The sequence below is a fragment of the Xenopus laevis genome, chromosome 9_10S (genome assembly GCF_017654675.1).
Source record: "Xenopus laevis strain J_2021 chromosome 9_10S, Xenopus_laevis_v10.1, whole genome shotgun sequence".
In the NCBI taxonomy this organism is placed as follows: domain Eukaryota; kingdom Metazoa; phylum Chordata; class Amphibia; order Anura; family Pipidae; genus Xenopus; species Xenopus laevis.
The window spans coordinates 66,889,096-66,913,549 of NC_054388.1; the positions used below are offsets into that span (position 1 = coordinate 66,889,096).

Sequence of the window (24,454 nt, forward strand, 5' to 3'; positions counted from 1 at the left end):
TAAGTAAATCTTGCCCTTTTACATCTCTTGCCTTGAGCCACCATTTTGTGATGGTCTGTGTGCTGCCTCAGAGATCACCTGACCAGAAATACTGCAGCTCTAACTGTAACAGGAAGAAGTGTTGAAGCAAAAGACGGAACTCTGTCTGTTAATTGGCTCATGTGACCTAACACGGATGGTTTGTTGGTATGTTTGTGTGCATAGTGAATCGTTTGATCCCATGGGTCGGCCCTTATTTTATAAATTGGCAATTTTCTATTTATGAGTACCCAATGGCACACACTACTAGAAAAGTATATTATTATGAAAATGGTTTATTTACACGAAGCAGGGTTTTATGCATGAGCTGTTTTAGGCAATATCTTTTTATAGAGACCTACATTGTTTTGGGGGGTGTAGTTTTCCTTTAACTATTCAACATTGGCACAATATTCCGCCAGTTCAGTAACCCATAGCAGCCAATCAAGAATTGGCTTTTATTATACTAGTACAGTATGAATAATCAGTCAAAACATCTGATTGGTTCCTGTGGATTAAAGGGATGGTTCACCTTTAAGGTAACTTTTAGTATGTTATGGAATGGCCAATTCTAAGCAACTTTTCAATTGGTTTTGATTATTTATTTTTTAAAGTTGTATAATTATTTGCAGCTTTCAAATGGGCGTCGCTGACCCCTTATAAAAAGCTATTGCTCTGTAAGGCTACAAATGTATTGTTATTGCTAATTTTTATTACTCATCTTTCCATCCAGGCCTCTCCTATTCATATCCCAGTCTTTTATTCAAATCAGTGCATGGTTGCTAGGGTAATTTGAACCCTAGCAACAGCATTGCAGCAATTACAAATTGGAGAGCTGCTGAATAAAAGGCTAAATAACTCAAAAAACACAAATAATAAAAAATGAAAAAAAAAAGTATTTCTGGTCAGGTGATATCTGAGGCAGCACACAGACCATCAAATATTTTAACGCCGGCATAAAAATTTGCGTTTCGCAAATAAATTTGCGAAACGGGAGAAATTCGCCCATCACTATATATTATCCCCAACCAAAGATGCGGGGTAATAGAGCCCACACTCAGGTTGGGGGTAACAGTAGGTTTTCTTTTAAATTGCCCCCTGCCAGAGCTAGGACACTTGCACTGGAAGGGAGCTCACGGTGCAAACGGCCATGTCAATCAGAGCGCATGTACGAATGGGCTTCTGACATCACACGCGTACCTATAATGAGCAAGACTAATAAAATATTTGTTTATGGGATACATACCTTACAATATAATCTAGGAGTTATATTTTAGTAGATACATTATAAACTGCTTTGAATCAACCATTCTTGACACAACCTGGAGTAGAAGAAAATGTACTAGCCCTAGTATTGCCTGGCATAGTTTTGAGTTTATCTGACAAGAGCAGGCTACCATGAAGGTCACATTCCTAACCTGGGTAAGATTGAGGGTCCCAGGTCATATATATCTACTGGGCCTTCAGGGCTAAGGGCTGGATTTGCTGAATGTATAAAATGAGGATGTAAAAACAATATTTACGATTTATTATAATTATGATTATTGGGATAAATATATTCTGTTTTGAAGGCTCAGGAGAAAAGTAATATTGCATACACTTTAAATAAATAGAAGTATATTTATAGAGATTATTAACATTGTCCTATATTGTTGGACCACCAAATGAGCTTCTGCCATAAGGATCAGGAAGTTCCTGAACCTAAAGCTGGCCATACACGGGCCGATAAAAGCTGCTGACAGACTGAGTCTGCAGCTTATCGGCCCATGTGTGGGGCCATCCGACGGGCTTCCCTGAACAATATCTGGCCGAAAGTTAGCCTGATATCGATTGGGCAGGGTTAATAATCCCGTCGGATATCTGCCCATTTCTGTTCATAGATGCGGTCCCGAGATCCAACCGCTCGTATTGGCAGCATTATGATCCGGCCCTAGTGTCCACGTTGGGACCATCCAGATTTCGCCCATCTCAATGTGGGCATATCGGGGAGAGATCGTTTGTTTGGTGATCTCTTCTTGTATGGCCACCTTTAGCATTCACCACCCTACACTAGATGCTGAAACTAAAATGTGATGTGGAGCTCATGCTGTGATTTCTATGTCAAGAAAAGTCTATTCTTAGGCAGTTTGTAGGCAGTTACTGATAATCTTGTCAATGAAATGGAAAGAGGTTCTTTCTCCTTCTGGGTATGTTAAGGGTAGGGACACACTGGGCGATTTGGAGAGTTTTAGTCGCCTGGCGACTAATCGCCGCGACTTTTCTCCCCGAATGCCTCCCCTCGCTCTGCGCCTGGCTAAAATGAAAAATCGCCTGCGCTAATCACACGCGGCGATTCGTTTTCCGAAGTCGCCCGAAGTTTCCTCGTGAGGCAACTTCGGGCGATTTCGGAAAACGAATCGCCGCGTGTGATTAGCGCAGGCGATTTTTCATTTTAGCCAGGCGCAGAGCGAGGGGAGGCATTCGGGGAGAAAAGTCGCGTCGATTAGTCGCCAGGCGACTAAAACTCCCCAAATCGCCCAGTGTGTCCCTACCCTAAAGCTCTGTTTGTGAATGGTATAGTAATCTGTCTGAGGGTAATTCGAGCTGGAATAACTATGCTAACAAGGTCTTGGTGGCTCATGAAGATAAGTGCTGCATTAGCCTTCAGATATTTGCTGCAGTAGATCAGTGAATGGGCAGCCATTAGTGCCTGGCTGTCTGCTGGGAAATTCGGTTTCAATAGTTTTTTATTGGGTTTTTCAAGAAAGAAATTTTACAAACATTTCAATAATAAATGTAGTGAATCTAGTAATGTCATTACATCAAACATATACATTTAATGATAGTAATCACAGCAACAGTAGTAGTTAGCAGTAAAACAACAATAATGATTAAACTATAGTCTACGTTATGATAGCTAACAATATTCACTTAAAGCGGACCTGTCACCCAAAAAAATTATTCAAAATCCTATTTTATCACATAAGTCAAGCAAAATTAACTTTAATTACACTATATAAATTATTTGAATCTTGTTTCCTTTAGTGTAGGAATTCATAATTATAGCAAGCAGGCAGGAGCCATTTTGTGGACACTGTTATTAAGACAAGCCTTGTATCATCTCAGAATCTTGTTTGTGCACCAGAATGGGAGACCTGATGTCCATCCCCATGTCCTGGCTACACAATTAAACGGTGAAGAGAACGGGGGAATGTGGGGAGAGCAGTGACATCTAGGAAGTGCTGAATGGAAAGTGAAAGTAATTGTCTGCCCCGCCTCTATGCCTAGGCATAGAGGAGGGGCAGACAATATTTGATTGACAGCTGAGGTTTTTAAATGAGCTTACAACAGCTATGAATGCTTTAATAAAAAATAGAAATTGGATTTCATGTTTAATTTGAAAAGGACTTTTATTATACAGATTTTTGTGTCTGGGTGACAGGTCCACTTTAAATCAACATGCATATTTCACACGTGCATATAGGTTGAACTGATGGTATTTATATTTGTATAATTGTGTAGTATCCACCTTTTTATACTCCTATTTCAACTTCTAAGTCATATCTGGTAATATCTGGTGATCTGGTGATAAATATCCAATAAAAACCCATAACTTATGAATAACTAACAACAAACAAACAAATACTAATCTACAAGTCCCAATATCTTCAAAGTATAGAACAGAAAGTTTTCCCTGTATTTTCCAAAAATTAAGATTCAATTGACATCCAATAAGGCCAAATGAAACCGGATATACTGTTCTACATATATGTGTCCTGTGAGAGGAGGGGATTATAGTTCTGATCTCAAAACTCTAAAGTTCTGAAAGTTTAGATTGTATGTATATTGTAGGCCATAAACTAGCCCTTCCCAGGAAAGACTGGAGATTGCCACATCTTATGGGTCTGCTGGGAAATTCAAGGCATAAACCATAAGATGCAAGTTACACTCGGGTTGTTGCCAGGGGTAGAAATATAACAGCATGTACTTTTAGTAAACTTGCAAATTCCATGGATATACTAGCTCAGGACTGTCTTTGACAGTGTAAAAACAAAGAGAATTGTATGGTTTATTCATTCTAGTATTAAATTAAGAGTGGCTCCTAACATCATGTTTATGAAAATTGTATTTCAGAAGGCCAATTTTCAGTGGCATTAGCCTTAATCTGTATCCTTTGTAGTATGGATATTGGTTGGTTTATGAGTGGCAGACGAGTAAGTGAGATGAGCAAGAGCTACTCTTCACTTTCTGCTGTTACAACTGTTCAGCACAGGTTTGAAGTCTGAGTTAGGGTTTTTAATTCCTGATGGTGAAGCTGACTACTTTACCTTTCAGTACAATGCAATCAGAAGTTTCTAAAAGGTATGGGTGTTTTTAACATAACAAGCATTTATAAAGACAAATGGCAGGTTACGGTTGACAGAACAGCTTTATAACAAGCCATCTGTTTAAAGACTGCCAGAGAGAGTTATTTTGCCTTTAGTGCCTGTGAAAAACTGCAGTTGTAACCTGATTGTTGCTTGGCTACTTGTGTGCAGAGCTGCTTTCTAGTCTGGTGAAAGTTACCCTGAGGTGACATTATATACCTGCACTCCTGGCCACTCCCTAAAAAGTGTTTGAATGACACAGAAGTTAGGTGATGAGTAGAGGGCAGTAGAGGGGATACCTATGTGCTTTTCTCCTCCTGCCCCCTATAATGCTGTAATATTAAGGTCAAGCTCTGTTCAAAACATTGCCCCTCGCGCAACAGTAGGATAGCGATTGCGAAGTTTATAGTTTGCAAAAGTGTGCAGTGTACAGTATGTAACAAAACTTCTTATTTGTTACGTTTGCACCACCATCAAGCAGTTGTTAAAAGTTCACGATGCACAGTTAAGATTCTTAATACGATTAAAAGTCTAATGAAGAATATTACATTGTGACATGAGGATTTACATTAGCTAAATTTGTTCTCTTTGCAAATTTTATTAAATTTCCCCAAAGACACCTATAGTCTCTTGGCTAAAATGAACAGTGTTCAGTGTTAGATGTTTGTTTCTCATGGGCTCCTGTGGGCCTTATGTGTAAGTAAGTGGGTACCGTACCTTGCTTCACATATTCTGAAATCTTTGTTTAGTTTTTGGCTCCTTGAGAAATGATAAGAAATAAAGGTCATTTGTACAAAAGAGCAAACTTGGCATTCATCAGTGGAAAAGTTCTGCCTTCCTGCAATATCCGTTTCTCTGAAATCGAGATTAAAGTCCATAAATGGCCAGTTGGTGTGTCAGCACTTGCCTTGGATGGTTTGTGCGTGTGCATGTGTGTCCTGGAGAAGGTAGTGCGAGGATTTCCTGAAGCTTCATTGTGAACGGCATTGCAAAGGTTTCACATTAGCAGCAGAAGAATATATATTCAAGGTAGGTGTGTGAGTCATTGGGTGGGGCCCCTATACGGCTTCTTACAACATGTCTTTAGTTTTGTCAACTCACAAAATAAAAGCAAGTTTACATTGATTCCCTACAAGCATATAATCCCACAAGAATTCAAACCTGCAGGTAAGGAATTTAGCCTGAGCTTGCTTTATTGCTGTGTGGGACATAGAAAATGCCTCCCCAAGCTCTCTGGTAGGAGATTACTAATACCTTGCAATACTCTTACCTATAAAGAATTCTAAAAAATTTTTTGGTCCTAGGCCCTATTCTGCTCCACTCCATGTAATATACATTATCATACAATCAGGGCTGTATTAGCTCCAGTGCCACCTTAGGCACCTTTCAGTGCCTCCTAACATACAGAATGATGTCATACACAGTGGGGGTAATTTATTAACACTGGGCAAATTTGCCCATGGGGAATAACCCATGGCAACCAATCAGATTGTTGCATTCATTGTTCTACTTGCAGCTGGCTTTAAAAAGCTAATCACTGATTGGTTGCTATGGGTAACTGCCCATGAGCAAATTTGTCCAGTGTGGATAAATGAGCCCCACTGTGTTCACTGCAATGGGCCCTGTACCCTTCACCCCACAGCTGTGCCTCTGAAGTGTAAGTCTCTGCAGTGGCTGGGGGGGGGGTTATTTTGTTTTGAAAAAAAAGTCATTTATATAGGCATTCTTGGGCTGCCCCCCAAAAGGTGCAACCTTAGACACAGGCCCTCTAGTGCCTATATATGTATACAGCCCTGCATACTATAAAATATGAGTTTAAACCCCCACTCTTAGTGGGACCTTAACTTCATAAACAAGGGGAGCTATCTTAGGCCATGGTGATTTGTCTGTAAGACACATAAAGCAGATTTTGGTGTGTAAATGCCGGGGTAGAAGGAAGTGGACTGCACAGAAACCATACTGTGTGCCCTAGGCTTAAAACAAAAACTCTTAAGAGCTACAACACATGGGGCAATTCCAAGAGTTTACTTCTCATACCATTACAAAACATATTATAAGTAATAAAAGGTATTACCTTCAGCAACCCAGCTTAATTGTAGGGAAAATGCAAAACAAGGCAATTTCATAAGATTCAGCTGCATCACTGTAATGAGATTTACTTGCAAAATACACAATGTTAGGCAATGGCAAGGCATTTTCAGGAGATTTGTCACCAGCAGAACTGCAGATTTATCAAGGCGCCAAATCTTACCATGTGACATTGCCCTTAAAGTATGGCAGGAAACCCTCACAACCACAGGAGAACCATTAAACCCTTACAGATATGGCTCTGACTTTAATCAGATCAGATGTGGGATCCCAGTAGGGTTGCCACCTTTTCTGGAAAAAAATACCAGCTTTCCTATATAATTTTTTTTTCCCTATTTATAACATTGGGATCAACCATAATTTTTACCAGCCAGGCCGTAAAATACCGGCCAGGTGGCAACCCTAGATCCCAGTGCTGCAACGTACTCTGCTTTGACAGATTGTAGATTGTCTGGTGGGTATCACCCAAGGCCATGGAAATCACCTAGGGTACGGCTGTGGCTAATGCATGTCCTAATAAAAAAATTTATAAACATTTGGGCTACTGCTTTACTAGTAGTGGGTCTCTTCCTATTTAATTCTTTTTACAGCTGTGGTGGACTAAGTTCAAAATATTAGACTATCATTTTTAATAAAATCTCTAATTTATAGGCAACAGTTGAAGGAAATAAGAGTTTTTGGCCTATGTGTTTTGTATATTTGGCGAGTTTCGGCATTCTATTACTTTTCACTGACTTATAATTCCCTGTTAACAGCAGATACAGAGCCAATACCTTGTTTTGCTGAAATCTGACACTTTGCATGCCTAGACGCCAACTGTAGCTGGATTACTTTGCAGGGCTTCTGTGTCTGAAATCTCAAACAAACAAAATCTTATCTGATCGGCCCATTTATAAAAGACACAGATCCTTTGCTCTGCGCCTGAAAAGGAAGATCATAAAATTAATCACTCTGAACTTTTTCTCTCTCTCTCTGAGAACAGGGAAAACACTTGTTCAGGGGTAGTGCCGACTGTGCAGCACCGAGAAAGATATTTCCTGTGTTTTAAGGGCTGGTACTATCAGTTTCTTATTTGTTCTAGTATTGCAAGGGACACAATTATTAGAATACATTTTGTGCTTAAGAAAAACACTATTATTATTATTATTATTATTAACATGTATTTATATAGCGCCAACATATTGCGTAGCACTGTAAAGTAAATGTGATTATACAACTAAATCACATGAATTACATGCATAGAACATATGGAGTAACAAACATTACAATCAATACAGGTACAAAAAGGTAAGGAAGGCCCTATGCATAGGCATACAGTCTAAATGGAGGGGAGTAATACACAAGGTGTGGGAGTGGGCAAGATCGAATTAAGTGGGTGAGAAATGTGGTACTGTATGTGGTGTTGCGTTTGGTAGTTAAGCAGAGTGAGGATAGGCTTCTCGAAAGAAGTGCGTTTTCAGAGATTTCTTGAAAGCAGAAATGTTGGGAGAAAGTCGGACAGACCGTGGGAGAGAGTTCCAGAGGAGGGGTGCAGCCCTTGCAAAGTCTTGAATGCGAGCATGTGAGGAGGTAATGAGAGTTGAGTAGCAGGTCAGTAGAGGAGCGTAGTAAGCGATTGGGTGAGTATATAGAGATGAGTTCAGAGATGTAGGGTGGGGCAGAGTTATGAAGTGCTTTGAAAGTCAGTGTCATAAATTTGAATTTGATTCTGAAAGCTAACGGAAGCCAGTGCAGGGATTGACAGAATGGCGAGGCAGAGTAGGAGCGTTTGCTGAGGTGTATGAGCCTCGCAGCAGTGTTCATTATGGACTGGAGAGGTGACATTCTCTGGAGCGGGAGGCCAATCAAAAGAGAGTTACAGTAGTCTAGACGCGATATGATGAGAGAGTGAATAAGAATTGGGTGATAAATGATCGTATTTTGGATATGTTCCTTAGGTGGAAGTGACATGATTTAATAAGTGACTGGATATGAGGAGTGAATGATAGGGCAGAATCTAGGATAACCCCAAGGCACCGGGCCTGGGGAGAGGGGGTGATAGTGGAATTGTTAACTATGATGGATACTTCCGGGATGTTACTGGTGTTAGTTGGAGGAAAGAGAACCATTTCAGTTTTAGAGAGGTTTAATTTAAGGTAGGGTTGCGACATCCAGTTAGAGATAGCAGACAGGCAGGAGGAGATGCGAGTTAGGAGTTCTGGGTTGAGATCAGGAGATGAGAGATAGATCTAAGTATCGTCAGCATAGAGGTGGTAGTGGAAACCATACGAATTTATTAATTTGCCGAGGGAGGAAGTATAGAGGGAGAATAGTAATGGTCCCAGGCCAGAGCCTTGAGGAACTCCAACAGAAAGAGGTAGGGGAGAAGATGATACTACATTATAGGAGACACTGAAGGAACGATTGGTGATGTAAGAAGAGAACCAGGACAGGGCTGTGTCACGAAGGCCAAGTGACTGGAGGGACTGGAGGAGGAGAGGGTGATCTACAGTGTCAAATGCGGCTGAGAGATCAAGCAGTATTAGTAGTGAGAAATGATTGTTGGCTTTAGCGGTATCAGAATATATATATATAATAAAGGGGAATTATGTACGCCATATTTTAAATCAGAAGGACATTGAAAGTCACTAAGAGCAACAATCATATGCAATGTATACATGTGTGACTACATGTGACTGCATTCCTAGTGAATGAAAATTCCTAATGCGCATGGTGTGTTTGCCTGTGGCTAGGGTTGCCACCTTTTCTGGAAAAAAATAATGGCCTTCCTGTACATTTATCTTTTTTCCCTATTAATAACATTGGGATCAACCATCATTTTTACCGGCCAGGTGGCAACCCTACCTGTTGATGTGCTCTTGCAGTCTCAATGATGAATACAGTGCTAGAGAAAGAAAGATTTGTTCTTATAAATACACAACACTTATTTGTCTTTGTAGGTTAGGTGGGAAGGCTCTATCCCCCCTCCCCCATCCCCCAGTGTAATTAAGAAGCTTAACTGTAATATTATTACACCTACCCTGGGGGAAATTCCTAGAATAGGAAAAAAGTCAAGAACATCTTTCATTAATATTTCACCTTGCACTTCCCTTAAGGTCATCTAAATGGGAAAAAACGGGGATTTAAAGTGATTGAAAAGTATAGTAATATCTATAGAAAAGTTTTTCTAAATAGTTTTACAGGTATGTGACCTGTTATCCAGAATGCTGGGGTTTCTGGATAACTGATCTTTCAGTCTACTAAAAAATCAATTAAACATTAATTAAACCCAATAGGATTGTTTTGCCTCCAGTAAGGATTCATTATATCATAGTTAATATAGTTATCATGTATCAAAGTTTATCAACTTGATCACTGAGATTAAGTACAAGGTACTGTTTTATTATTACAGAGAAACAGGTTACTGTTTTTAAAAATCTGAATTATTTGCTTAAAATATAGTTTCATGTAATTCAAAGCTTTCTGCACCAGAAAGGCTAGGTGGGAACACCTACAGCATACCCCATGGGCTCTGCTATATTGTTGTTACACCACTGGCAGTAGGATGCTCTGCATGCCTTCCAATCAGTTTTTACAGTCCATTTCAGCACATAAACCCTCTTCCTGATAGCTACCTATTCAGCTATTCAAACACTGACTAGCTGGTTGCTCAAAGCTGATTGTCTTAGATGGGTGAATGTGGGTCATTTTATTTGGTATCTGTAATATCTTTCTCCATCTGAAAATGGTACGCACACAAATGTCCTCTCATAGGGAGGGGCACAGCTAAGAAAATGGACAGCTCCCCAAGTTGGGTCTGGACTGCTCTAAACTGAAGTTTGTCCTGCCAATGTGGTGATTATCTCTGAATACTACCCAGTGGATTATTACTGGGTTCTCTGTCCCTATCTGAGTATTATGTGTATCCTACCTGTGTTCTATTCTTGTGTTTTATCATTTGAGGGTGTTGATGAATGGACTAGGACAATGAATGCAGGCTCAAAGGGAATATTAATATTTTTTTAGTCATTTTCTCGATGCTCTATTTTCTCCTGCCAGGATCGTTAGTTGCACAACTTCAAAGGAGTTCATTCTTTGGGTGCTTAATAATTCCTTGGAGCTAATTGCATTTACAAAGACACGAGAAAACATGTGCGAAGGTTAAGTAACCTGAATGTGCAGTCAACAGTGCAGAATTGTCCTGTAGAAAAATGGGCTTATTTAAAGGAAAAATAACACAGAAATCTAACTTTAGTTATTCACCACCAGTTTTACCTGTAAAGATTTACTACTGTTAATTTATAAGTTACAATTCCTCATATATTTATATTGCTTTTTACTTGCACCCTCTCAGATAGCTGGTGGACCATGGAAGAGATTAGTTTATGTACTCCTGATCTATTATATTAATCTACAGAGCTGGAAATAGTAAGGCCAAATGCAGTTGCTTAATACACCGGTAAAAGGCAGCCCATAAAGTAATAGGTTACTTAGGTATTTTCTAATGATTTGGACATTTCAGGTAAATGAAGGCACAACTCTATCATATTTGTAAACCCACCTATATTTTCCAGGAGTCATGCAAATATATATATCAGTGGCATGATGAAAAGATGGCCATACACGGGCCGATAAAAGCTGCTGACAGACCGAGTCGGCAGCTTATTGGCCCATGTATGGCAACATCGTCAAACGAGCGGATCTCTCCGTGTATGGACACCTTTAGTGTAACTGGGCATGGTCTGGGAGTAATGGGGGATGGACAAAAATCACCTAGGTTTGAGGTTGATGCTCTCACTGCAGACTATGTTATGTAAAATGTCTGTCTCAAAAGCTAGAAGTGATGTAGGGGAGAAAATGAGATGAAACAGAGACTTCCTACTAGAGCAGAATGTAGTAATTTGGTATGTGGACTATTTTCTATCTTCTCACCTTTGTCAAAACACGCAACAATATCTTTCCATAGTGGGACATTCCATAGTTGCTTCTAGTAGTCAAGTCAAATTGCTTAAAGGGATACTGTCATGGGAAAAATTTTTTTTTCAAAATGAATCAGTTAATAGTGCTGCTCCAGCAGACTTCTGCACTAAAATCCATTTCTAAAAAGAGCAAACAGATTTTTTTATATTCAATTTTGAAATCTGACATGGGGCTAGACATTTTGTCAATTTCCCAGCTGCCCCCAGTCATGTGACTTGTGCCTGCACTTTAGGAGAGAAATGCTTTCTGGCAGGCTGCTGTTTTTCCTTCTCAATGTAACTGAATGTGTCTCAGTGAGACATGGGTTTTTACTATTGAGTGCTGTTCTTAGATCTAGCAGGCAGCTGTTATCTTGGGTTAGGGAGCTGTTATCTGGTTACCTTCCCATTGTTCTTTTGTTTGGCTGCTGGGGGGGAAGGGAGGGAGTGATATCACTCCAACTTGCAGTACAGCAGTAAAGAGTGATTGAAGTTTATCAGAGCACAAGTCACATGACTTGGGGCAGCTGGGAAATTGACAAAATGTCTAGCCCCATGTCAGATTTCAAAATTGAATATAAAAAAATCTGTTTGCTCTTTTGAGAAATGGATTTCAGTGCAGAATTCTGCTGGAGCAGCATTATTAACTGATTCATTTTGATTTTTTTTTTTTTCCCATGACAGTATCCCTTTAAACCTGTTTAAATTAATGTGGCCATTTTCGTGTTATTAAGCAGTGTGGCTGATATACCCATTGTGATTTCAGTGCCCCACTATGGAACGGTATTTTAAGGTGTTTGGTCACCCATGTTTTGATACCCTGTCATTTTCCTTAAAGGCTTGAAACTCCGTGGTGAAATGTGCACCCCTTAGTGCTTATTTTAAAAAGCACTTGCATCCAGGGTCTGACTGTGCTTGAGGAGCCCAGCCCTGTCTTTACAGCCTGTCATACCATTTATGTGCCTCCTGCCACGTGCCCAAAGAATGCAGGCATTGCTATATTTATGGGCCATATAGGTCTCTGTGGCCCAGGGTGCAAAGTGTGAAAAACATGTCAGATTGTTCCTGTTTTTTGCATTTTGCACAGTCCTGGGTGTAGTAAATCGCCACTAGTGTGTAATTTTCTATGTTTCTGCTTTTTAATTAAATAAACCTTTCACCGTACTTACATTGGGATTCTTAACAGTCAGCCTCTGAAATAAAACACATAAAGTTGGAGGCTGAGCATATGCTGATACAAAATCAGTAATAGTGGTGAGAGAAAAAATTAGAGAAGCAACAAGACAATTCAAGAAATTATGGAGTCCAATAGTTTATATATAGTAGTTTGGTATAAAAAAAATTCAGACTGCATGCACCCAAGGCTTTTTTGGGAGGGTTGCTTCCTCCCTTAGTGTGCAAAAGCAGTCACTCAATAGCCAGAAACATTTAAATTAAAGTCTAGAAACCTAGAATTGCTTTATCTCTCATCTCATGCTCCAGTATTGTTACTGCTGTTTATAAAGGGTTTATGCCTCAAGCATTCAGGGCAATCCTATACCTACAGTATATACTAGGGATGGACTAAATTCATTGTTTTTGGCTTCAACGAAATAACAAACTGTTGGCAAACAATTCATCTGAATACCAAACAATCTGAAACATAATTTAGTTGCCTTTAACTATTCAGCACTTTAAAGTCATATGATTATAAGGGTTTGGATTTTGTTGGGTGTTGGTATTTGGCAAACTAGGTTCTGGATCCCAACTAAATTTAATCAGAAACATACATTTTTGTTTGTACTTGATGCAGTAGTGGTGTTGCCCTGCATTTACACCCTTTGACTGTAATCAGTTTACCCCCTGCCCCTACCTTCCATTGCAGTGAGCTACATCCGGCATACAGACATCTGTGAACCTGTGACCCTATAATGCCACAATTTAGTTAGGGAATCCAACTAAACAGATAAGCACTTGGATTACTGTAGAATTCATTTAAAATTAATTGCACTACACCACTTAATGTAATGCATTTACTTTTGGCTATTTATACTCTCTCACAAGTCATAATACACTTTTATTTCTTGGATTATCACATATGTCTTTGCCAAGACAGAGCCACTGGGGAAAATTCATTGTGTGGGCCACAGATAATGCTCCTCTGGAGTCACTGTTTCATCAACTATTCCAGAAAATAACCTAAATTTATCCCTGAAAATACATAATATTAAACTGTTTTTCATTTCAATTTCTATAAATGACTTGTATCTAAAAAGTTGATTTGTAACCCAGTCTTTTATATCCCCTAGTAAAAAAAAATATTCTTCTAATTTTAAAAAGGGGATACTGTTGCTACAGACAGAATTATGTGCAAGGTGAAGCAGTTTTAGAATCATGAGATCTTTACATTTGAAAAAGCTATAGAGAGGTTTTTTTTTAAATCAGAATAAAATAGTGTTTTAGTGCCTAAAATTATACAGTTTTGTGAGCGAGAATAGTGTTGAGAAATAATTGACTTATTTAATTTTGAAAATGATGATGGTTTTCTCCTTGTATAAAGCAGTTTAATCTTTGGTGCATATGCCTCCACAAGATGGATATGGTTGGCCAGTTAATCCATCTTTACCTGAACTGACCACCCCATCAGTCCATGTACATTATCCTATTTCACAAATGATATTGGTTTAAATGTATTTAATGACATCTGTGGGCAGTACATTCAACTGATCAACGAATAGGCCCAAGTATGGGTAATTGGTTTACCATCATGCCTTGGGCGCTGTAACTCATCATGTAGTTGGCCCAAGGACAGTTTATTTTTTGGGTTACCAGATCACTTTAAAACTCATGGACACGTCACGTAAATCCAGCTAGAAGGGCTGCAATGATTGCAATTAAGGGAGAACTAAAGCCTTACAAAAGAAGTAGCTAGAACTGTTGTACATTATGTTTTGGGCTTCTGTACCAGCCCAAGGCAACCACAGCCTTTTAGCAGTAAAGATCTCTGCCTCTGAAGATGCCCCTGTAGCGCCTCATCTTCTTTTCTGCTGATGCAATGCTCTGTGCTGCTGTTACTTACTGAGCTTAGGGACCTACTCACAATATACTGTATATACAGAATAGAAATGTCACAATATAAGACTGATTAATACTTAATACAGTTAACTACTACATGTCAGCCCAGAAACCAGTGCAACTAGCATCAGAATTTAATAATCATCATTTTAGCACAAGCTTATATTACAGACAAACCTCGCTTTCTGCTTGTAAATTTGCCATGACCCCTAAGCTTAGCTTCTCAACAGCTGCTCAGAGTCTACTGAGTGTGTGAGTGTTGCAGACACTTTCCAAGATGGAGATCCAATGTGACAAGTTTGAAGTCCTAGATCATTGCTGCTATTGAGATGCTGAAACTTTTGGCCGGTACAATAAGCTCATTATATAAAATATAGCATTTTAACCACATTCATTTTTAGGGTTTAGTTATGCTTTAAAGTTAAATCAGCCAGCCCTGTAACATGCTTCATTAGATGTATCAAGTAATCTGGTAACCCTATTTTAACTCTTCCTCCACTGAAATTCTTCTTTAGATATTATCCTTATTGAAGGCATATACCTGTATATTAGCTGCCCATCTGCGTGACTGATGAGTGGAGCAGCCAGTGCCAAATTGGAGATGGTTTTCAGTTTATTTTACCCTTTTCAGACTTTGATATTTCTGCATGTGTAAGGGTTTATTGCAAAATATAGATATATTATTTTCTGTTTCTCTCTGCAGGCTGTTGGTTGGGTCACCTAGAGCTAAAGCTTTTTCTGCACAGAAAGCAAATGTAACAGGCGGGCTATATGTTTGTGACATCAAATCGCCTTCAAGAAGCTGTGATCGGGTTCTGTTCGATAATTCAGGTAGCATAAAAAATGTTTATTTACTGTTTCCAAATTTTATTGGAATCTTTAGAATGTTTTATGTATATTATAAGACTGTGCCAAAGTAATTTCCTATTTTGTTAGAATATTATCAAGATGAAATATCTGATAGAAAGCTGTTATTTTTCTCTTTAGGGAGAGTTTTGGTAGCATTTGTGGTACCTGAAATAAGTAATTGGTGTCAAGTACAGTAATGCTGCTGAGGATGCTATCTGGCAGTCATGTGACCTTAAAGGGGAGCTATTGTGACCATGAGAATTGAATATGTCTACTACAACCTTTGGGGGGCTCCTTTTGCCTGGAAGATGTATTAGAGCTCTCTCTTTCAAAAATCACCAAATCATGTCTCTCTACATGCAGGATTTGTGTTGAAGTCAGTTATTTTGTTAGATTTTGTTTGTGCTAGAATCAGGTATTTGAGTGATCTCTAATACAATTGCTAGGTAATGGTGTTCCATATGTTAGATCTAACTGTATATCATAATCAGACTCCCAACTCCTGCCAGAAGAGTGAATGACAAGAAACAGATACTATAAGGGAAATTGTGAAGAGTAGAAGAACTTGATTTTCATAAGTGATAAAGAATATTTAATTGATTACATTTAGGAATTTATTATTTCTGTGTGATGAAGTTTAAGGGAATCTGTCGTCATTTTAAACTTTTTTTTTTTTTGCATTTTTATAAAAAACACACATCTATAAACACTGTCTGGCAAATAAAATGTTAATCCACAAATCCATGCATAAGTTATTTTAGTTTGTATTTTGTCATCGGGGCTTCCATTTCTGCTCATTACACATTCATCCTGTGCTGCTCTAACAGCAGGCACAGCATTACCTGTGTGCTTGGAGGCAGCCACTCTGTAATGAAAAGCCAGGTCGCACTACGACATGAGAATCTAGCTGTACACTCCCCCTCCCCTCTCTGCCCATGCCTGTGATGTTTGGAAGAGAGAGGTCACATGGTTTGCAGGGAAGCAATTACTTTCACTTTCCTAGGTCCTGCTCTACAGCTGCACTAGCAGCACCTCCTCCCACAGACACTATCAAAGCTCCTGCCGTTCTGTAAGTTTGTTCTCTGTATTCCTTTGGAGGGGGGGAGCTTTCTCTCCTTGCTGCCTTCCTAGTTAGTTTTACTGGTTACTAGATGAGGTAAAGGAGCTGTGAGTTCCCTCTGCTATCCACCTCACACACACCTTGCTCCTTTCCTGCCTGCAATACTTCTTTTTTCATTAACTACTTACTGCCTCCTTTCTCCTGAGCTATTTTAACCTTTCCTAGACTTCCTCCTAAGTTTTCCTGGTTTTCATGTATGTCCTCCTTATTTTATCCTTTTTTTCTATTCCCTGTCATCAGTCCTGGGAGTGTACTCCTGTGTTTCTGCCATTCATTTTTGTGTAAACAAATATATATATATATGTATATATTTATTTTTGAAACGTAAGTGGGGGCAGTGATCACAGGACTATCTTATTTCAATCCTTCTGAAGTGGTGTCAGTGGGAGCTTATCTTGATTCCTGCCTATTGTTCAATTGACAGGCTCAGCAGACAAGGCTCTATTTACATTACAGCAGCTTGTAGGAGGGAGGGGTAATGACATCACTCCAACTTGCAGTGCAGCAGTAAAGTGTGACTGAAGTTTATCAGAGCACAAGTCACATGACCTGAGGGCAGCTGGGAAATGTCAAAATGTCTAGCCCCATAGCAAATTTTAAAATTAGATATAAAAAAATCCATTTCTTGTTTTGAAAAACGGATTTCAATGCAGGATTCTGCTGTAGTAGCACTATTAACTGATACATTTTGTAAAAAACATGTTTTTCCATGACAGTATCCCTTTATATTACATTTTCATTTTAACAATATTTCCCCTTTAAGCTACATCCCACTGGTGCAACTTTAACAGATTAATGTAATAAAAAGTCTTTAGTTTGCCTACATCTTTTAACCCATAGCAACCAGACAGATGTTTGTTTTAAGCTGACCAGCTATCTCGTTTGGGTTACTAGACAAGTAGAAAACTTAAGACCCTTTATTACATTACTCTATATCAGGAGTGCCCATACTTTACTAATGCAGGGTCTACTTTTAGTGAAGGTGTCCCATTATGATCTACATCCATAAAAACATTGTCAGCATTCTGAGTTATGGAAAATATTACTAATTCTTGGGAAAATGTATATTGCTATATCTAACAAACAACTATATCTTATGTAACCATCACATAATACATATCTGAATAAAAAGCATGAAACAGGAGGCTGATTTAGACAAGCTGTTTGTTGACCGTGTCTTGATTTACTAATCACCAGCTAAAGGTCTACTGGTAGATCCCAATCTACCTTTTGTGCACCCCTGCTCTAGAGGTGCTACCTGTTTGAATTTATGAATTGGACAGTCAGGTTTTTACATGGGCTGTCCACTTCAAAACTGCATGTCTGGATTTTACTCTGAAGTCTGAAACTCAGACAGGGCTCTGAAATGATTGACACACAGTTTAACAAATCATAGGCCCCAAGCAATAACCCTGTCTCCTGACATTATGGCCTGCCCCTAAACATCATCATCCCACCTCCCCCCCCAATGTCTCCTACTACCTCTGTGGATGGTCCACTTGACAACCCTGCATTAGTCTGCCTGCTTTGTCTGCTTACCATGTGTAAGATTTAAAAGGTATCACTACAGAGATTAATTGGCCCTGACATTGTTTAATCTTCAAATTCAGACTGTAATCCCTGTATAGTTCATATATCTAATCCCACCTGCATTGATCACTTTTGTAACACCTCTATTGTTCATACCCCTAAAGCCCTGCACTGAAACTGCCCACATTGTTTACCTGTTCATACCTCATACAAACTGTTGAAGGGGCACCAGCACTGTGTCACTGTATGTAGTACATCTTAAGGTGGTCATACACGGGCCGATAAAAGCTGCCGACAGACCGAGTCGGCAGTTTATTGGCCATGTATGGGGGGCCCCCGACGGGCTTCCCCGATCGAGATATGGCCGAAAGTTAGCAAGATCTCGATCGGATGGGACTAAAAATCCTGTCGGATGGCGGCCGCATCTGTTCGTTGATGCGGTCCCGCGATCCGACCGCCCGTTCGCTAGGATCCGATCGTTGGGCCCTAGGGCCCATGAACGGATCAGCCCGATATTGCTTACCTCAAGGTGGGCATATCGGAGGGAGATCCGCTCGTTTGGCGACATCACCAAACGAGCGGATCTCTCCATGTATGGCCACCTTTAGAGCGGTACAGATAGGTTTCCCTGTCTCCTGCTCTGTTTTAGCTTCCCTACGCTCCCTGTGTGTGCCCTCCTCTGCCTTTGTGTGCTACCACCATTAGTGTGGACTTGGTCTTGTTGTAACATGGGTGTGGTTAAAAAACAGGGAGTGGTCAACACTGGCTTCCATTATCGTCCCTCCACTATGTAGGCCAGACAAATTCCAGCCCTCGGTACCACAGAAGTTGGACAGCAATGTCCTAAACAGTCTTTAGATCAGATTAGTTTACATTTATTTATTTTTTTCTCTCCTTTTCAGTTGATGTGAATGTAGAAAGCAAAGAAAATCAATGGATGGGTGTGAGTGTTCAAAGCCAGGGGCCTGGTGGGAAAATTGTGGTAAGTTTTTATGTTCAAGTATCTTGCTTTATTTAAAAGGCAAGCATGAAAAGAGCTAAAGACATTACAAACTGCAAGATGACTGTGTGCCATATTTGATGCCTATTTACTTTTACTATTTATATGAATATTATAAACAGTATAACACAAAGTTACAAGACTTTAATCAGTTCTATTAACCCACATCAACCAATCACAGTGAAATATTACTCGTCACCTGTTCGAAAGCATATTTTCTGATTTCAGCCCTTCTGCGGGCAGTAGCCTCCTCTCTTTTTCGCATTGAATGAGCTTGGCTCAGTGCTAACAGACCCAACTGGTTTCGGTGCAGAACGACAAGTCTGTGCATTTTGAGGTGAAATCTGCTGAATTCAAGCTGATTCAATGTGGAAAAGAGAGGAGGCTACTGCCCAAGTTAGGGTTGAAATTAGCCAGCGTATTTCGGCTAGCTGATTTCAGCCCTCGTGTGGCCCTAGCCTAACAGTATTGGAAAAAAATATTAATATAATGTAGATTCATTGGACAGGTATAAAAAATGTTGAAGCTTGTGAGGTTTAAAAGATGGTCGAAGCCCCCTTAGCTCGTAACATAGTTACAGATATCTAATAACATTGTTGTGGTGATCAACAATTATATATCCAAGAATATGTTAGTTGAGTGTTCCTAAAACTTCAAACTAGATTTTCAGGGCTATTTTGAAAGAAAATAAGCATGGTTCCCATATCTCACCTAAACTGCCTTCACTCTGGTGCCCCTTAGCCATAAGGGTACCACTGGTTTAGATGAACATTCCCTTTAATAAGAATATGTTTTCCACAACAGACTTGTGCTCATCGTTATGAAAGGAGAACAGGTGTAAATACAAATTATGAAAACCGTGATATCACTGGAAGATGTTATGTGTTCAGCCAAGACCTTACCATAAAAGATGAAATGGATGGTGGAGAGTGGAGATTCTGTGAAGGACGAAGGAGGGGGCACGAACAGTTTGGTTCTTGCCAACAAGGTGTAGCTGCTACATTCACAAAAGACTTTCATTATATTGTATTTGGTGCACCCGGAACATACAACTGGAAAGGTGGGACCTAAGAATATTTTATAGATATAAATTGCATTGCCGTTTATAAAATGGGGATGAATTCCAGATATTTAATAGTAGAGAATAGTATTAATATAGAAAATAATGTAGCCCTTATTGTAAAATATAGAGATATTATAAGTCACCAAGGAGTTTCATGACCATAAAAAGGCAAAAGGCAGAGTGCTTTTATACAGGTCATGGAACCTGGAGGGGACTACTAATATTTTAGACAATGCCATGTGGAAAGCTGAGAGACTGTAAGTGTTTTTTTTTTCTTGAGGGAATCTATTATATGATAAATGCGTGTGAGTAATTGTAGTTTAGTAAAATACTGTTCTCAATTCATTTTTTGGTGCCTCATTAACAGTTCCATAGCCATGCAGGATATATTAGTCAGTTTGGGTTCATATCAGCTTTTCTTTTAGCAGACCCTCCTCTTTAGTTTACGCTTATTGAGTCACTTGGACCATGTCTTTGCCCTCTTCAACTGGTTTTATTCAATCTCTGCCTCACCTTGTTCCATTCAGAAGGATTCTGGGACTTAAAGTCTGTTATAAATATAATTCGTGCATCTCCCACCAAGTCTCCAGTAGTGAAATCATTTTGTACATTTCTCAAGGCTCAGACTGGCAGTCTCTTGATTCAGATTCAGGGGCTGCCATAAGATGCTATAGACAGTCACTATTTATTTATTTATATTTATTTTTTAACTGTTCACCCTATAGTGAATCAGGTTTTATAAAACAATTAAGCTCTTAAATATTCAAGTGTTTTGGGATCCTAGATTCACTTTGACAGCATGTCATCTTGCATTATGTTATCCTTTTTTTTATCCATATTTGTACAACGTATTTGTAGTCCAATGCCCATTACATTATGTCACTTAGTCTTTATTTATGCATTTAAAATAACAGTTCTTCATTTTCCCATGGGCTGGTGTTTTATTGCAGAAAAAGAAATAAGGGGCCACTAATAACAGGTGGAAAGTTTGCTTGATATCAGGTCTGCTGTTTGCAAACAAGTATTTCATATGGGTTGATGGACTTGGGGCACATTTTTAACCTTTTATTACATTGTACCCCTGTTTGGACCTCAAGATACTTCTAGTTGGAGTGTTGGGAATTACTGTGTGAGAAACTATCATTAAAATGAGAAGGGATGTCGTTTCAGGCAATAATTATACGCTGTAATCGTGTATCAGCTATAGGTGCAATAGCTAATGTTTTTGTTGCCTAGATAAACATGCAGACCTCAGAAATCCCCCTCCACTGCCCCTGTCAGAATCGTGACATGGTCTGCATACCCTGCTGCAAGTGTTTGTAAATTATTCTTATAGTGGACAGTGGAGATAATTACTGTCATTTTGGCTCTGCATATTTGAGCAGTTAAAGAATGCTCGGGCAAAAAGCCTAAAATGGACCCAGATATTATTGCCCTAATTATGAGTAATTTGAGGTCATTCACTGAATTTTGCTTTCACGGGTTTCCTTGAAAAAATGTTAAGGTCATACATCACATGTTTCACTGCACTTTTACTTTTTTTACAAGCATTCATTTGTGGGCTGTTTACAGGGGTATTTAACCTTTATGTTACATTTTAGTATGTTATAGAATATATTGCTTTGTGCAACTTTTCAACCAGGTCTTGATTTTTATAGTTATTTAATGTTTAGCATTCTTATGCAGTTTTAAAATGGGGGTCATTGACCCCAGCTCTGTGAGGCCATAATTATGTTTAATTTTGTATACAGTACATAATGTACTATTGTTACTTTTTATTACATATATATCTACTGAGGCCTTCTACTATTCATCTTACAGTCTCTTATTTAAACAAATTAGGGATGCACCGAATCCAGGATTCAGTTCGGGATTCGACCAGGATTCGGCCTTTTTCAGCAGGATTAGGATTCGATTCTGAACCGAATCCGAACCCTAATTTGCATATGCAAATTAGGGGGGAGCGGGAAATCGCGTGACTATTTGTCACAAAACAAGGAAATAAAAATGTTTTTCCCATATGCAAATTCGGATTTGGTTCAGTATTCAGCCGAATCCTTCGTGAAGGATTCGGGAGTTTGGCCGAATCCAAAATAGTGGATTCGGTGCATCCCTAAAACAAATGCCTGGTTCCAAGGGTAAATTGGGCTCTAGCAACCACCTTCTAAATGTCAGAGCTGGAGAGCTGCTAAAAAATGCTAAATAGTTAAAAAAAACAAAGACCAACTGAAACTATCACAGAATATCACTGTCTACATAATACTAAAAGATAATTCAAAGGCGAACTACCCCATTAACTCATTTTCAGTGTCATTTTTTATAATTTTCCATTTCACCCTTTAGGAGTGGTTCGGGCAGAACAAAAAAATAACACTTTGGAAGACTTGTTTAATATTTTTGAAGATGGACCTTATGAAACTGGTGGTGAAAACAAAAGAGATTCAGACTTAGTTCCTGCACCAGATAACAGTTACTTAGGTAATAATAGTCTGAGCCTACAAACCACTTCTCTTATTGTCTGTAAAAGTGTCTTTTGTCTGTAAAGTGGCTTTACTGCACAATTGCTAGCCCTTAACTAAACTGGGAAATATGATGACAAAGGTGTTTGATTTCAGAGAACATTCTCTGTTTGCACATTTGCATTTTGTCATTTTACTGGGAAGCCATATTCAGTTCTCCCAATGATGTCATTACAAATATGCAGGTAAGTCGCTTTTTGTACATACTGTAAGCTTTGCCTTGCTACATTTTGTTGAAGGGAAGGTTAAACACTAAATATAAATGTAAGGGGCATATTTATCAAGGATCAAACTCCGAATTTGAAAAACTTTCAAATTCTAATTCAAAAAGACCAACCGAAATTAAGTCGATCGAAAAGGTCCGTATTCGACAGAATTAGAATCGTACGAATCGAAGTAATAAGAACGTCAAGACTGTTCCAGTAGGAAAACTATGTTTAAAGGAACACCACAAAGAAAGCGTTTTAAAGTAATGAAACTATAATGTACTGTTGCCCTGCACTGGTAAAACTGATGTGTGTGCTTCAAAAACTCTATGAAAGTTTATATAAACAAGCTGCTGTGTAGCCATGGGGGCAGCCATTCAAAGCTGAAAAAGGAGAAAAGGCACAGGTTACACAGCAGATAACAGATCAGCTCTTTAGTATACAATGGGATTCTTAAGAACTTTTTTGTTATCTGCTGTGTATCCTGTGCTTGAATGGCTGCCCCCACGGCTACACAGCAGCTTGTTTATATAAACTACAGTAGTATTTCTTAAACTAAAACACCCGCTCTACCAGTGTGGGGCAACAGTACATTTTATTGTCATTCCCGTGACTCTTTCATTTTTTGGTGTTACTGTTCCTTTAACTAGCAGCCTTCCATCTGTTATTGAGCTACACATCCCAGCATCCTGTGACAGTAGGGATGATGTGAGTTGGAGTTCAAAAGCAGGAGGAAAACATTTACATATATACTGTTGTTCAATTGTATTTTTTATCACTGGGTTGCACTGATATTGCCGTCAAGAGCTGGTTTGTGTCTGTGTTTCTATAACTTTGTTGTCTTTCTGTTTATCTGCTTTCTTGTTCCTCTGGGACTTCATACGTACGTATAGGCCTTCTGTTTATGACAACTATGTCCAGTACTGATCCAGACCAGTTTCTGTACAAATCTGAGCCCCCCAGAACCAGGTCGGAGAAAACTATTGATGCGATGACTAATAGCTACCTAGGTTTGTGGTGACTGGCTGCAGAAGCAATTTCCCTTCATACCTCACCTGTGGCATCATTACTGGCAGAGACATTCCATTCTGGTCACTCACACTCTTCCTCTAGCAGTAACCATGTTGATTCCATGATGCATTTCCACACATATGGCTTACATGTAGTAGCTTGCATAGAATGGTGATCCATGCAGTAACTAATTTCCCCTCTTAGGACTATCATACCCAGCATCTCTCTGTCAGATGCATCTCAACAATATCAGTAGGTAGATATCCCTGGATTTCATATTAACTCTACATGTATTTCATAGTCAGTTTAGTAAGACTAAAATTCCATTAGTGAGTACTGTAGATTAAGTCTTTCTAAACTAAGCCATGTTATATTTGTTTTTAAAGGTTAACGGGAACAAATTAAATATATAATAATCTATGAATGCTTCCTAATTAATCCATCCCATATTTAGTATTACCTTAAAACCCATAGGCAACTTTAAGTTTATACATGGCATAAAGACATTTGCCCCATTTTTTTTTACATTTTTGCAGCCACCAGTTTGGTGTTGCTCCAAATGTATAGCACAAATATGGGACACTTGCAGTTCCAGATATTCTTCAGCAGATCTGGGGGCTGAAGGTGACTTATCTCTGGTATAGCAGCTTGGTATCATCAAAATGCACGCACTGAGTTATTTGTATTCATTTCATATTGTTGGTAAGAGACAT

At 39.1% G+C, this 24,454-nt stretch overlaps 1 protein-coding gene across 2 annotated transcripts in view; it reads left to right on the top strand.

Annotated features, from left to right (window-relative positions):
- Positions 1 to 24,454, top strand: part of itga6.S (integrin subunit alpha 6 S homeolog) — a 55,956-nt gene that overhangs the window by 8,900 nt on the left and 22,602 nt on the right. For both annotated transcript variants that reach the window (XM_018238859.2, XM_018238858.2), the window contains exons 2-5: positions 15,147 to 15,274; positions 18,845 to 18,924; positions 19,747 to 20,002; positions 22,349 to 22,483. In XM_018238859.2, coding sequence (XP_018094348.1) covers positions 15,147 to 15,274; positions 18,845 to 18,924; positions 19,747 to 20,002; positions 22,349 to 22,483 — 599 coding nt within the window. The remainder of the gene's footprint in view (positions 1 to 15,146; positions 15,275 to 18,844; positions 18,925 to 19,746; positions 20,003 to 22,348; positions 22,484 to 24,454) is intronic.